The sequence below is a fragment of the Micromys minutus genome (genome assembly GCF_963924665.1).
Source record: "Micromys minutus genome assembly, chromosome: 24".
In the NCBI taxonomy this organism is placed as follows: domain Eukaryota; kingdom Metazoa; phylum Chordata; class Mammalia; order Rodentia; family Muridae; genus Micromys; species Micromys minutus.
The window spans coordinates 10,034,433-10,046,652 of NC_137959.1; the positions used below are offsets into that span (position 1 = coordinate 10,034,433).

Consider the following 12,220-nt stretch of genomic DNA (forward strand, 5'->3'; position numbering starts at 1 on the left):
AAGTGTGAATCAGCCTCCAAGGCTCTCTGGTGTGTGCAGATGAGAGTTTGAGTGGGGTTGCAACCGAGTGTCTGTAGATTAACAACTCTCTTGTGAGATAGAGGGTGGGTGGCTGATGTTGCTGGGCTCACCCAACCAGGAAAGGGTCACTGGACTGGATCCCGGCTCACTGCCTGGATGGAAGTAGAACATTACCCCCCTCCGACCTGAACCCGCCCCAAAGCAGAGCCGGCTCCACTCCTCCCTCTGGGCACATTTAATAGCCTCTAATTACAGCATTTTACCCCACCCGCCTGCGGGGGAGGGGCTTCTAGTGAACCCAGGGGTCAAAGGGCATGGTCTGGGCTTTACCCTTCCTCCCACCCTCCCATCCCCCAAGAAAAAGTCAGTGTACTTTGTAGCTTCGGTTTACTCATTTGCAAAACGGCGGATTTAAAAAAAAAATTAAATAATGCAGTTTCTAAAATCAAGAAAACAAAACCTGGGAATTAAAGTAGCCCTTGACTCCTAGGGTCGTGGAAGACATCCAACTGTCTGTAGATATATAGCTTAATGGAAAGCCTGAAAACAGTAAGTAAGCACTTCACAAATGCTGTCTTGAGACTTTATTGTCAAAAAAAATTCTAAACTCTCGGAGCTCACCCAAGCCGGCTTAACCGGTGGACGCACCCTTTTCCCAGAAGGATACGTTCCTGCGTTCTGCGCGCCCCCTGGTGGGCTTCAGGCCACCCGCAGCTTTGGCCTGGTTAAATGTTTTAAGGCAAAGTAATAGCTCAGAGGAGGGAGACCCCAGGTTGGGCAAGTGCTTTCCTCAGATTGTCTGCCTGCTTGACCCTATCTGCTCCCAACCATACCCGCGTCTTCTGAAGGACTCCAGAATCACTTCTCTGGGGAAGACTCCTCTTACTCCACGACTACAGGATTTATTATTGTCTCCGCCCATATAAAGAAAGGCGCAGATCATAACGCGGTTAAACCGGAGGATTTCTTTCAGCTTTGGGGGAAAACCATGAATGTGCCTGTGAAACTGGGCGAGGTAGATCCGCCTTAAAAAAGATCTTGAGGACCATTCCACCACATAAAGAGAAGCCTGGAGGAGCTGAGGCCACCACTCATCCCACGGACAGAACTGAGGCGGACTGACACCTAGCGGCAGAAAGTGCACTTGCCTGTGTTTCGTATCCAAGATGGCGAGGCGGGGAGGTGCAAGTGCTAGCAATTGGAAGAGATCACGTGTCTGGGGCGGAGCCTATGCCTAGGGGGCGGGATAGAGTGGGGCGGCGCTCTAGGCCGAGCGGGAGGTCTGGGCTTCGGGCGCTCGCTGGTGGCGGACCCGGAGGCTGCTGCTGCGTGCCGGGGCTCCTTGGCCCGGATCGAATTCGATCCGGAGCCATGAGTATGGACAAGGCCGAGTTATGCGGGTCTCTGCTCACCTGGGTAGGTCGGGGGGGCGGGGCTGGGTCAGGTGCGTGCCCTCTCCTCTCGCCCCATCTTGGTCTTCTTCCCTCTGTCTTGGAGCTAGAAGGAGGAATAGGTCATAGGTTTGCTGGGCCATTGGACTCTGAACTGACCACCTGCTTCTGTCACGTGGGCAGGCCTAAGAGGAAAGAACAGGTGAAGCCACGCCCCTCTGGGGCACCGGCCTGGTCACATGTTAGCAGTGGGGACCAGGTGACTGATGGTAACGCCCTGACCTAGGTTTGCAGGGTTTGTCAGAATAGGTAAAAGGAAGTCACGCCCTGTCCCTGTCTTTGGAGGTGTGTAGAGGCCACGTCTCCAAAGAAGTGATGTGTTGGTGTTACAGGCTAGTGCCCTCCTAACCCTGTAAGGTGTCTGATGGCTGGGGAAAAAGTCTGCGAAAGTAGTTGTCCCAGGTCCTCAATTTTCCTGTTGCCCTTTTCGTCATCCCCCTTTAGTTGCAGACGTTTCGAGTTTCGCCCCCCTGTGCCAGTCCCCAGGACCTGAGCAGCGGACTCGTCATAGCCCGTGTGCTGAATCAGATGTGAGTGGGGCGGAGTGGGAGGCTCCTGAAGGGCTCCCCAGCCAGCTCATCTCACCTTTCTGCCCCTAGAGACCCTTCCTGGTTCAACGACGAATGGCTCCAGGGCATCTCAGAGGACCCAGGTCCCAGCTGGAGGTTGAAGGTGACAGGTGGATTCATGACTAGGGCATAACGAGAGGATTTAAGAGATGGTTGTAAAGAGAAAGCTAGACACAAGTCGTTTGTGATGGACAAGCAGACCTGCCAGGAAGAGAACCAGATGCCTGGTGGTCGGCAAGCTGCTTTTGTTCTCGATATTGAGCATCCACAGTAAAACGAAAAACTTGGCATCATTCTTGCGATGTGGGCAAAAAGCACATACACAGACACATGTGAACTCCCAGGAGGTGTGGTGGCACATGTAATCCCAACTATTGTGTACTGCGGCAGGAGGATGGTAAATTCTCCATCATCCCGTCCCCAAACCTTAAAAAGGAGGCTGGGGATATAACTTAGCAAAAGAGAATTTGCTTGCCCTATACAAGGTCCTGGGTTCAATCCCAAGTAGCAGGGTATACTGGTGGGGTGGGGGTGGTAGCCAGGAGAGGTGGCATACATGGGATCCCAGTACTTAGGAGGCAAGAGGTTCAGGACATCAAGGTTAACTTTGGTGGCTACACAGCAAGTTAAAACTCATTCTGAGCCACATGAGATGCTGCTCCAAAAAACAAAACTGGACTGGAAGAATGGCTTAGTGGTTAAGAATGAATACTGTTCTCCCAAAGGAACTTACTGCTTTTCCAGAGAGTTCGATTCCCAGCACAGACAGGCATCAAGCAGCTCTCAACCATCCGGAAGTTCCCCAGGGGATCTGACACTTGTAGCCTCTGCAGGCACCCTCATATTCTCTTTCCCTGTCTGTCTGTCTGTCTGTTTCTCTTTCTCATACACATGCTGTTTCTTTCACACACTGTCTCTCACACATGTAGTTAAAAAATAAATCCTATAAAAAACAAGAAAGCAAATTCAGAGAAATCTGTGAAGACAGTAAAAGGAGGGCTGAGAGCGATGGGAGGTGACTAGGTGCTTATTTTGTCTTGTTTTTTTGTTTTGTTTTGAGACAGGGTTTTTCTGTGTAGTCCTGGCTATTTTGGATCTTGCTCTGTAGACCAAGTTGGCCTCAAATTCAAAAATCCGCCTGCCTCTGTCTTCAGAGTGTTGGGATTAAAGGCAGATGCCACCATTCCTAGCAAGGACTCTATTTTAAGTACTGTGGAAGAGCAGGGAATGGTCTTAGAAAAAGAAAAACACAGCCTGGCGTAGCCATTTAGAAGCTACCCTTGGCTGCCTGGGGAAAGATGCAGCCCAGGCAGCAGGAGCCGGAGATGAAGGGTTGGGATGGAGCTCAGTGGACAGCAGCTTGCCTAGAGTCCAGCAGTGTAGGGCAGGACGCAGAACGGACTAGTAAGGAGTTGGAGAGCGGCTCATGGAAAAGCCCTTGTCCGCCATACCTAAGGCCCTGGATTTGATCACCAACAAAGGTGGGAGATGAGAAACAGTGGGTGCAGTCATCCGAGTGAGAGATAGCAGAAGTTGGGCCAAGCAGTGAGAAGCCATTGGATTCTGGGGCCTGTGAATACAGATGGTCAGGTCGACACTAAGTGCAGAACATACAGTTCAGCCCCAGAGGAGGAGGATATTTAGAACAGAGCCAAACAACAAGGTGAGATAAGCAGGGAATGGAAACTGAGGGAAGGGAGGAAGTGAGCATAGGTTTGGGGGAGGGAGGGTCGCTCTGGACCTCCATGCGTAGATAACTCCTTCGCCTCACCAGATCAGAAAGCTGGAGAAGATCTTACAGAGCTTGGTGGAATACTGGAAGGATGTGAGTAACTGGGAAGGAATCCAGGGGGCTGGGTTGGGAGACAGGGTTCAGTCTATGAGCCCTGAAAGCTCGTTCTCCCCGTGTTCTCAGGTTCTGGGACACCCTGTGTCAGATCAGCATCTTCCAGATGTGAGCCTCATTGGCGAGTTCTCAAATCCCGCAGAACTCGGCAAACTGCTTCAGCTCGTACTGGGCTGTGCTATCAGTTGTGAAAAAAAACAGGGTATGAGGAGGGGAGGAGGCCAGAGGTACCAGGGGACACCCGGAGGAAATGCTCCTTCCTCTCCAAGCCCTCCCTGGTTTCAGCCTCTTGCCATCACCTTCATCCCCAGAGTATATCCAAAGAATTATGACACTGGAGGAGTCTGTTCAACATGTAGTGATGGAAGCCATCCAGGAGGTGGGTGAGAGCATCCCCTGTGGCAACCCAGAGGGTCAGGGGAGGGGACATTTCTAGGGTAGAAGCATCTAGGCACAGTCCTGGCTTTGCACGGTAAGGTTAGGCCTCTACCTGGAAGTCAGCAGGCCAGCTCTTTTGTATGTCAGCTCTAAGTCAGAATCCTGTAGCCTCAAAAGTTGTGGCCTTTTTCAGAAGTGGAAAGAACCTCTGGGCAGGAGTTATCTGGCTAAAACTAACCCCGGGGAAGGGTAGGGAAGAGGTTCCTAGGCTGGACTGTAGAAATTTTGAAAGTTGTATCAGAGCATAGCTTACCACAATGTCCCCTTCTGCAGCTCATGACCAAAGACACTCCTGATTCCCTGTCACCAGAGAATTATGGGAACTTTGATACACAGGTAATGGTGGCGAAGCTTGCTCGAGGTTGCCACACACATACCCCACTGGTTTTCTGGGCTGCTAAGGTGGAAAGGCTTGTCCTTATGTAGTCTAGGCAGCAAGGGTGAACTTTTGATCCTCCTGGGACAGCCTGGCTTGTAGCTAAGATTACAATTGAGCACCTGAGAAGGGGGCTTGTTATTCTTGAGCTTTTATTAATCGGTCATCCCAGTCTCGTGGAGTCTTAGCCTCTTCCCATGCCAGATCTCAAAGGTTAGAAAATTGCTCTTCCATCCTCTTAGGACTCCAGCCAGTCTTAGATCCCTCCCACCCAGGATCCTTAGACATCACAGCTTTCCTACTCCCTCCCTCTGACTGGACCTCCAAGTCCTTCATCTTCCACGCTCTACCCTTGTCCATTTCAGTCCCGCAGGTACTATTTCCTGAGTGAGGAGGTAGAAGAGGGTGATGATCTTCAGCAACAGTACCTGGATCTGGAGCGGCAGGTGGGTGGGCCCGCTCACCTAAACCTATCCACATAAGACCTGGTTCATGCTTCAGTTCACCTTTCTTCCCGGCCCACAGCTTGTGCTCCTTTCTGAAGAGAAGCAGAGTCTAGCACAGGAGAATGCTGCCCTGCGGGAGAGGGTGGGCCGGTCGGAAGTCGAGTGTGCCCCAGGCCTCACTGCTAAGAAGCTGTTGCTTCTGCAGTCACAGCTTGAACAGCTCCAAGAGGAGAATTTCAGGTGTGGTCAGGGAGGCGGGGGTGAGGACGGGGTGGGGCTGGGACGTGGGGCCAAAGGGCATCCTCCTTCTGTATCTTTCCCCTGACACCCCAGGCTGGAGAGCAGCAGGGAAGATGAACGGGTGCGCTGCCTGGAACTGGAACGTGAGGTTGCTGAGCTGCAACAACGGAACCAAGCACTGACCAGCCTATCTCAGGAGGCACAAGCGCTAAAGGATGAGATGGATGAGCTACGGTAGGCGGCTGTCCCAAACGCCATACTTTGCAGGCTCCGACATGACATCCTGAGCCACACTGTGCCATTTACGTCCACCAACCCTTGGGTCACCTTACAGCACCCTTGACAAATACAACCCCTCCTAATACTCACCAGACCCCAGTGCACCAGTTGGATCCCATCATGTCCCTGGATTCTAGGATGTCCTCTAAGACTGTATCATCGTAACATTCTGTGAGCCTACTGTGCCTTCCATATCCCCAAAGAACTCACCTGCAATCCTATACACTCTTTTTTAAAAATATATTTATTTATTATGTTAAGTACAATATAGCTGTCTTCAGACACACCCATACACTCTTAAAATGCTAATACTAGGGCTGGAGAGATGGCTCAGTGGTTAAGAGCACTGACTGCTCTTGCAGAGGTCCTGAGTTCAATTCCCAGCAACCACGTGGTGGCTCACAACCATCTGTGATGAGATGCCGTGCCCTCTTCTAGTGTGTCTGACAGTTAAATGCACCATTCCACCATCCCACCTGGATTCTGAAGACACCCCACCCCTGCAAAATGTCCTTATCACTCACTCTGCTATTTCACAGTTCTTCCATGTCCGCAATTCCAATCCCAAGAACCTTTCCATTATAACCTGCTTCCCTAATGACCCCTATCAGCACTACAGACCTGGCTGATGCTTTCACCATGAGTGGAATCCCTCAGGCTGAAACCCTTCCCTGCCCAGCCCAACTTCTCAGCTAGCCTCTGAAATTCCCACCCCCTATCCCTTTCTCAGGCAGTCCTCCGAACGTGCAAGGCAGCTGGAGGCCACTCTGAACAGCTGCCGTCGTCGCCTGGGTGAGCTCCAGGAGCTCCGGCGGCAGGTGCGGCAGCTGGAGGAGCGAAATGCAGGCCACGCGGAGCGCACGCGGCAGCTGGAAGATGAGCTGCGCCGTGCGGGGTCCCTGCGTGCCCAGCTCGAGGCTCAGCGCAGGCAGGTAAGGCAGGTAGCTCCACCCCTTAACGGCCTGCCCCATCACTGTAGTCCACTCCCAGCAAGGCTCTGGAGCCTTCCTTCTTGTGTTACTAGGCTTTCTCTCTAGCTTCACCCATCTCCTGCCTGGGTTTGTAAGCCCCACCGCTTCTCTTAAGCACCCCTCCTCCCAACTGCTTAGCGCTGCCAGGGCCCTGGTTCCTCTCCTCTGCTGCTCTGTTGTGGCCTCTCCTTCTGCAGTCCCCATGGCTTCCCCCCTCTTCCTCTTAAAAACATTTATTTACTTTACATATATGAGCACACTGTAGCTGTCTTCAGACACACCAGAAGAGGGCATCTGATCCCATTACAGATGGTTGGGAGCCACCGTGTGGTTGTGGGATTTGAACTCTGCAAGAGCAGTCAGTGCCCTTAACTGCTGAGCCATCTCTCCAGCCCCCATTTTTCTTTCTTTAAATAATTTTATGCATATGGGTGTTTCGTCTGTATACCACACATGTGCCTGTTGCTCATAGTGGCCAGAAGAGGGGGTCCCCTGGGACTTGAGTCACAGACAGTTGTGAGCGACCACATGGGTGCTGGGGATTGAGCCCCTGTTCTCTGGGAGGTGGAGGGTGGGCTTATTTGTTGAACCATCTCTCCAGCCCTCAACTTCTTAAGTTATATTTTGCGTGTGAGTTTGGGTATGTGCGTGAGTGTGCGAGTGGGGTTCAGAAGACAAACTACAGATCTGTTTTCCAGGGAGCCCAGCTCAGGCCTGAACTCTCTTGCAGGTGCAGGAGTTACAGGCCCAGTGGCAGGAGGAGGCCATGAAAGCTGAGAAGTGGCTGTTCGAATGCCGAAACCTAGAGGAAAAGTGTGACCTGGTGACAAAGGAGAAGGAGGTAAGGCTGAATCCCTGTAGCCCACGCTCTACCCTGTGTGTCCTGGAATAGCCCATCTCGAAGGAGGTCCGGCCAACACCTTGAATCCTGCCCCTGTAGCGGCTACTGACTGAGAGGGACTCGCTGAGAGAGACCAATGAGGAGCTCCGCTGTGCTCAGCTGCAGCCCAGGGGACTGACTCAGACTGGTGAGGTTCACCTCCGGCCTGGCTGTGCTCTGGGGCTGTACTTGGGCCCTCGAAGGTGATGCTTGACAAGAACTCAGGGATGGAGACTGGGTGCATGGAAACCTGCAAATTTCTTATTTCCTTCAGACCTCTCCCTGGATCCCACCCCTTCTGGGCTGGAAAACTTGGCGGCGGAGATCCTGCCGGCAGAGCTCAGGTATGCCCGCACCTTTTAAGGCTTTTGATCCATCCGGCCAGGCTTTTCCTCAGCCAGTCTCTCACACAAGCCACTGGTGGTCTTAGATATCTGCTTTAGGCTTCTGTGTTTCTTCTTCTGCACTGACCTGGCTCAGGGCTTTACAGTTCCGGGGGCTTTGCCTCTCCAGGATCCATGTTCGGAGCACAAATTAATGTTGGGAAAGCCCTACATTTTAGCCCTGCTTACTTTGGCCTGAGAACCAGGTCATCCCTGGTATCACTGGCAGTCCTACTATGTCCTTTTGCTCCGCTCTGGTAACCCCCATCCCAGCTCGTACTGTTTCCACAGCTGGATGCAGGTGTTTTCATCCCCTACCCACACACACCTCCTTCGGAGCCCCGCCCTCTTTGATTTCTGCTCACTGTACCCAGGTCAGCTCCCAGAGCCTAAGCCACCGGAGTTCATGCTAGGTCCCCAGTACTCCTACCCCAAGGCAGGTTGGGTTCTTTGCAAGGCAGCATTCGGCCCAGAGTTTCACCTACTGGGGACACAGCCCTACTGCTTCTCCCTGTTTCTCAGAGAGACGCTGGTGCGGCTTCAGCTGGAGAACAAGAGACTGTGTCAGCAGGAGGCGGCCGACCGGGAGCGACAGGAGGAACTGCAGCGCCACCTGGAGGAGGCCAACCGTGCACGCCATGCGCTGGAGGCGCAGCAACGGTAAGAGTCCTGTCTTGTTTGGAAGGGAGCTCTACAGGACCGACGGCCAGGACTGAGCACCCTTTCCTGCCAGGCTGAACCAGCAGCAGCTGTCTGAGCTGAGGGCCCAGGTGGAAGAGCTACAGAAGGCCTTGCAGGAGCAGGGAGGCAGGACGGAGGACGTGAGTGCCTACCTCCTCCCTGCGTGGCCCTCCCTTGTGCTCCCCAGTAATCCTCCTTTCTCCCCACCCCCTTGCTGCCCGATGCCTGATGAAGGCTACTGTGAGTACCACGGGTCCAGGGAGGCACACCGTTGTTACCTGCGCGGCTTTTCAGACCTTGCCCCCCATTCCCTCACTCCCCGCTGCTTCTCTCCTCCAGCCCACCCTGCTGAAGAGGAAGCTGGAGGATCATCTGTAAGTGCAGAGAACCTTCACTCCTGGGTTGGGCGCACTCGGGACAAAGGTGTGGAGAATTGTGGGGGAAGAGACCCAGTGGGGTCAGGTCAAGTACGGTCTTTATTTTGAGACCGGATGTTGTGTAACTGAAGCTGGTCTTGAATTCCTGACCCTCTGACCTCTCTCTCTCCCATGTGCTAAGATTGTAGGTGTATACCACCATGTCTTGCTCTCAAGGGTGATTGTTTGTTTTGTAAATGTACTTATTTTATGTGTCTGAGTGTTTTGCTTGCATGTCTGTACTATGTGAGCCCATGGAGTTCAGAGGAAGGCCTCCCATCCCCTGCCACTTGAGTTACCGGGCAGTTGTGAGAGGATGTGGGTACCATACTTGGCATCCTCCACAAGAACAAGTGGATCTTAACTCCCTCTTTTGTATTATTATGAAACAAGTTCTCCCTGTAGCTCAGCCTGGCCTGGGGCTTGTAATCCTCCTGCCTCAGCCTCCTTCCTGTTATGCACCATTGTGTCTGGCTCAGAATCTTTTTTAGAAAAAGTAGAGGATGCTGGTATGGGCTGTGATTCCAGCACTCAGGAGATAGAAGGAAGCGGGACCAGTGAGGTCCGTCCTGGGTTATGTGAGACTCTGTCTCAGAAGAAACAAGTATGTACTTATGTGTGTGTTATTACAAAATACAGTCTATGCAATGTTATGTAATACAGTATGTAGCATATACATTATACTTATTACATGATATGAATATAATATCACACATATGATGTATACATTTTATACACTGGCCTGGTGTGGACAGGGCTTCTGGGTTCCATCTTTAGTGCCACAGAAGTAAAAATAAAAATATCCCCAAGGCTTGAGAAAGTACAGAGGCAGGCCGGACAGATGGCTCTGAAGTTAAAGGCGTCTGCTCTTCCAGAGCTCCTGAGTTCAATTCCCAGTAACCACATGGTGGCTCACAACCATCTGTAATGGGGTCTAATGCTCTCTCTTCTGGTGTGTCTGAAGATAGCGACAGTATATTTGCATACATTAAATTAATAAATCTTAAAAAAAAAAAAAAAAGAGTACAGAGGAGCCAAGTTTGAATCTCAGTTCCCATGTCAGGTGACTCACAACCACCTGTAACTCCAGCTCCAGGGAACCCAACACTGTCTCTTGTCTTCCCAAGCACACATACAAGTGTGGCATATGTTCATCCCCACGCAGGCACACATATAACACCTAATAAATCCTAAAATACAAAGCACTAACCCTGTCTGCTGGATGGAGAGTGAAACCTAGGTTAAAAGTGGAAGAGATGGCGGGAATGAAGGCTGATGGGGAACAGAACAACTTGGGGACCACAGGATGGGGTGATGATTAGACAGAGTGAGGAGGGTCTTGGTGGTGGTAATGATACATCAGATTTTCTGGGGGACAAGAAGCCAGTGGGTCAGGCGTGTGTCTCTGCTATAGAGAATCAGCATAGAGCTCAGTGGGATGCTGGCTTGTGGCTTGTGGCAAAGTACTTATCTAGCATGGTCAAAGCCTTCGGTTACATCCCCAGCGCCACAGGTGGACAGACGGATGGATGGGTGGGTAGGTGGGTGGATGGACTGCTGGACAGACGGATGGATGGGTGGGTGGGTGGGTGGATGGACTGCTGGACAGACGGACGGATGGAAGGTCACCCACTGCTTCCATGCCCACAGGCAGAAGCTGCATGAGGCTGATCTGGAGCTGCAAAGGAAACGAGAATACATCGAGGAGTTGGAGCCTCCCACGGACAGCAACAGTAAGTGGGGCCCAGCAGTAGCCTGGGCTAGAGGGAGTCCTGAGTGCAGCATGGAACTTGGGGGCCCTTGTTTGTTCTTCAACAGCTCGGAGGATCGAGGAGCTGCAGGACAGCCTGCAGAAGAAGGATGCAGACCTTCGGGCCATGGAGGAGCGGTACCGCCGCTATGTGGACAAGGCACGCTCGGTGAGGGTGCTAGGTCCCCTGCTAGCCTGCCTCAGATCCTACTGCCTATGTTTTTCTTCGCTCACATCTGCCCTCTGTGGATCTCTGCCCTCTGCCTTCACACATCACATCATGGGCGACTGTGTGCTGCTGCTAAGGGCTGCTGCACTCAGTGTGTCAAACCGTCTGCAGAGGAGCTTGGGTGGCACAGCACAGGTGTAGAGTTTCTGCCTCAAATCCACCAGTGAGGTGCTGGAGACGTGGCTTAGTGATAGAGTGCTTGTCTAAAATCTACCAGGGTAGGTCTATAGGTGTGTGCCTGGGTATCTGGCTCACTAACTCTACTTGCTTAGCAGGCAGGAGGTCCTGGGTTCAGTCCCTAGCCTGATCTGAATGGGACCCTGTCTCGAACAACCACACAAAACGATGCTAGTAATACAGCTGTGTTGCCTAGCACCCGTGAGGCCTTAGGTACAATCAGTCCCCAGGACTGCAGAATGTCACTGTCATTATAATCAAGGTGCTCTCCTGTGATTTTTTTTTTTCCTAATCCCTAGGTCATTCAGACCCTGGAACCCAAGCAGAGGCCACCCACTGGGGTGTCCCCAGAATTCCATACCCTGAGATCACAGCTCTGGGAGCGGAACATGAGAATCCGACAACTGGAGGTGGGTATCCTTATTCCCTCATACGGCCCTCAGCATCCCCCAGCCCCTGACTCTTGTCTCCTGGCAGATGGACTATGAGAAGAGTCGGAGTCGGCAGGAGCAGGAGGAAAAGCTGCTCATCAGTGCCTGGTACAGCATGGTGAGTGAGTTCCTCCCTGGCGGAAGTCATATCTATCGGGGTCACGTGGCTCCGGGTCACGTGGCTCACTCACGCTGCCGGTTATACCACTTCTCTAGGGCATGGCCTTGGAGCATCGGGCTGGGGAAGAGCGTGCTCCTGCCCATGCCCAGTCCTTCCTGGCACAGCAAAGACTGGCCACCAATGCTCGCCGAGGACCCCTGGGGCGCCAGGCGTCTCTGATCCTTCGCCCCACTGACAAGCACTGACAGACCTCGACTTCCTGCTGCCTGCTGGAGTTTACATGTACCCAGCCTAGGCCTTTGACCTTGATTGAGACTAACTTCTGCCCTTTGCTTCCTTAGATGGGAGAGAAGGGGAAGGCAGGTAGTGGGGGTAGGACTATTGTTTTAGCAATGTGATTCTTCTTGATTCTTATCCTGGGCCTCATGTACCTGGGAAGAGCCTGATTTTATATTTGAAAAGAATAAAGACTTTAAATCTGTGATGAATGTACTCTAGACACAGTGGTGAGGAAT

General features: G+C 52.3%; 1 protein-coding gene across 2 annotated transcripts; it reads left to right on the top strand.

Annotated features, from left to right (window-relative positions):
• The first annotated feature begins 1,304 nt into the window (after window positions 1–1,304).
• HOOK2 (hook microtubule tethering protein 2) lies at window positions 1,305–12,220 on the top strand. 2 transcript variants are annotated; one of them, XM_080936702.1, is made up of 22 exons: window positions 1,305–1,437; window positions 1,917–2,002; window positions 2,072–2,144; window positions 3,816–3,866; window positions 3,957–4,089; window positions 4,199–4,266; window positions 4,599–4,661; window positions 5,067–5,147; window positions 5,227–5,387; window positions 5,481–5,621; window positions 6,397–6,598; window positions 7,368–7,478; window positions 7,578–7,665; window positions 7,792–7,861; window positions 8,423–8,560; window positions 8,634–8,721; window positions 8,921–8,955; window positions 10,648–10,730; window positions 10,816–10,916; window positions 11,453–11,563; window positions 11,631–11,702; window positions 11,801–12,220. In XM_080936702.1, the coding sequence occupies exons 1-22, from the start codon at window positions 1,393–1,395 to the stop codon at window positions 11,948–11,950; spliced, it is 2,151 nt and encodes a 716-aa protein (XP_080792828.1). In that variant the 5' UTR covers window positions 1,305–1,392; the 3' UTR covers window positions 11,951–12,220. The 2 variants fall into 2 exon arrangements, with proteins under 2 accessions (XP_080792828.1, XP_080792829.1); XM_080936703.1 differs by lacking the exons at window positions 3,816–3,866; window positions 3,957–4,089.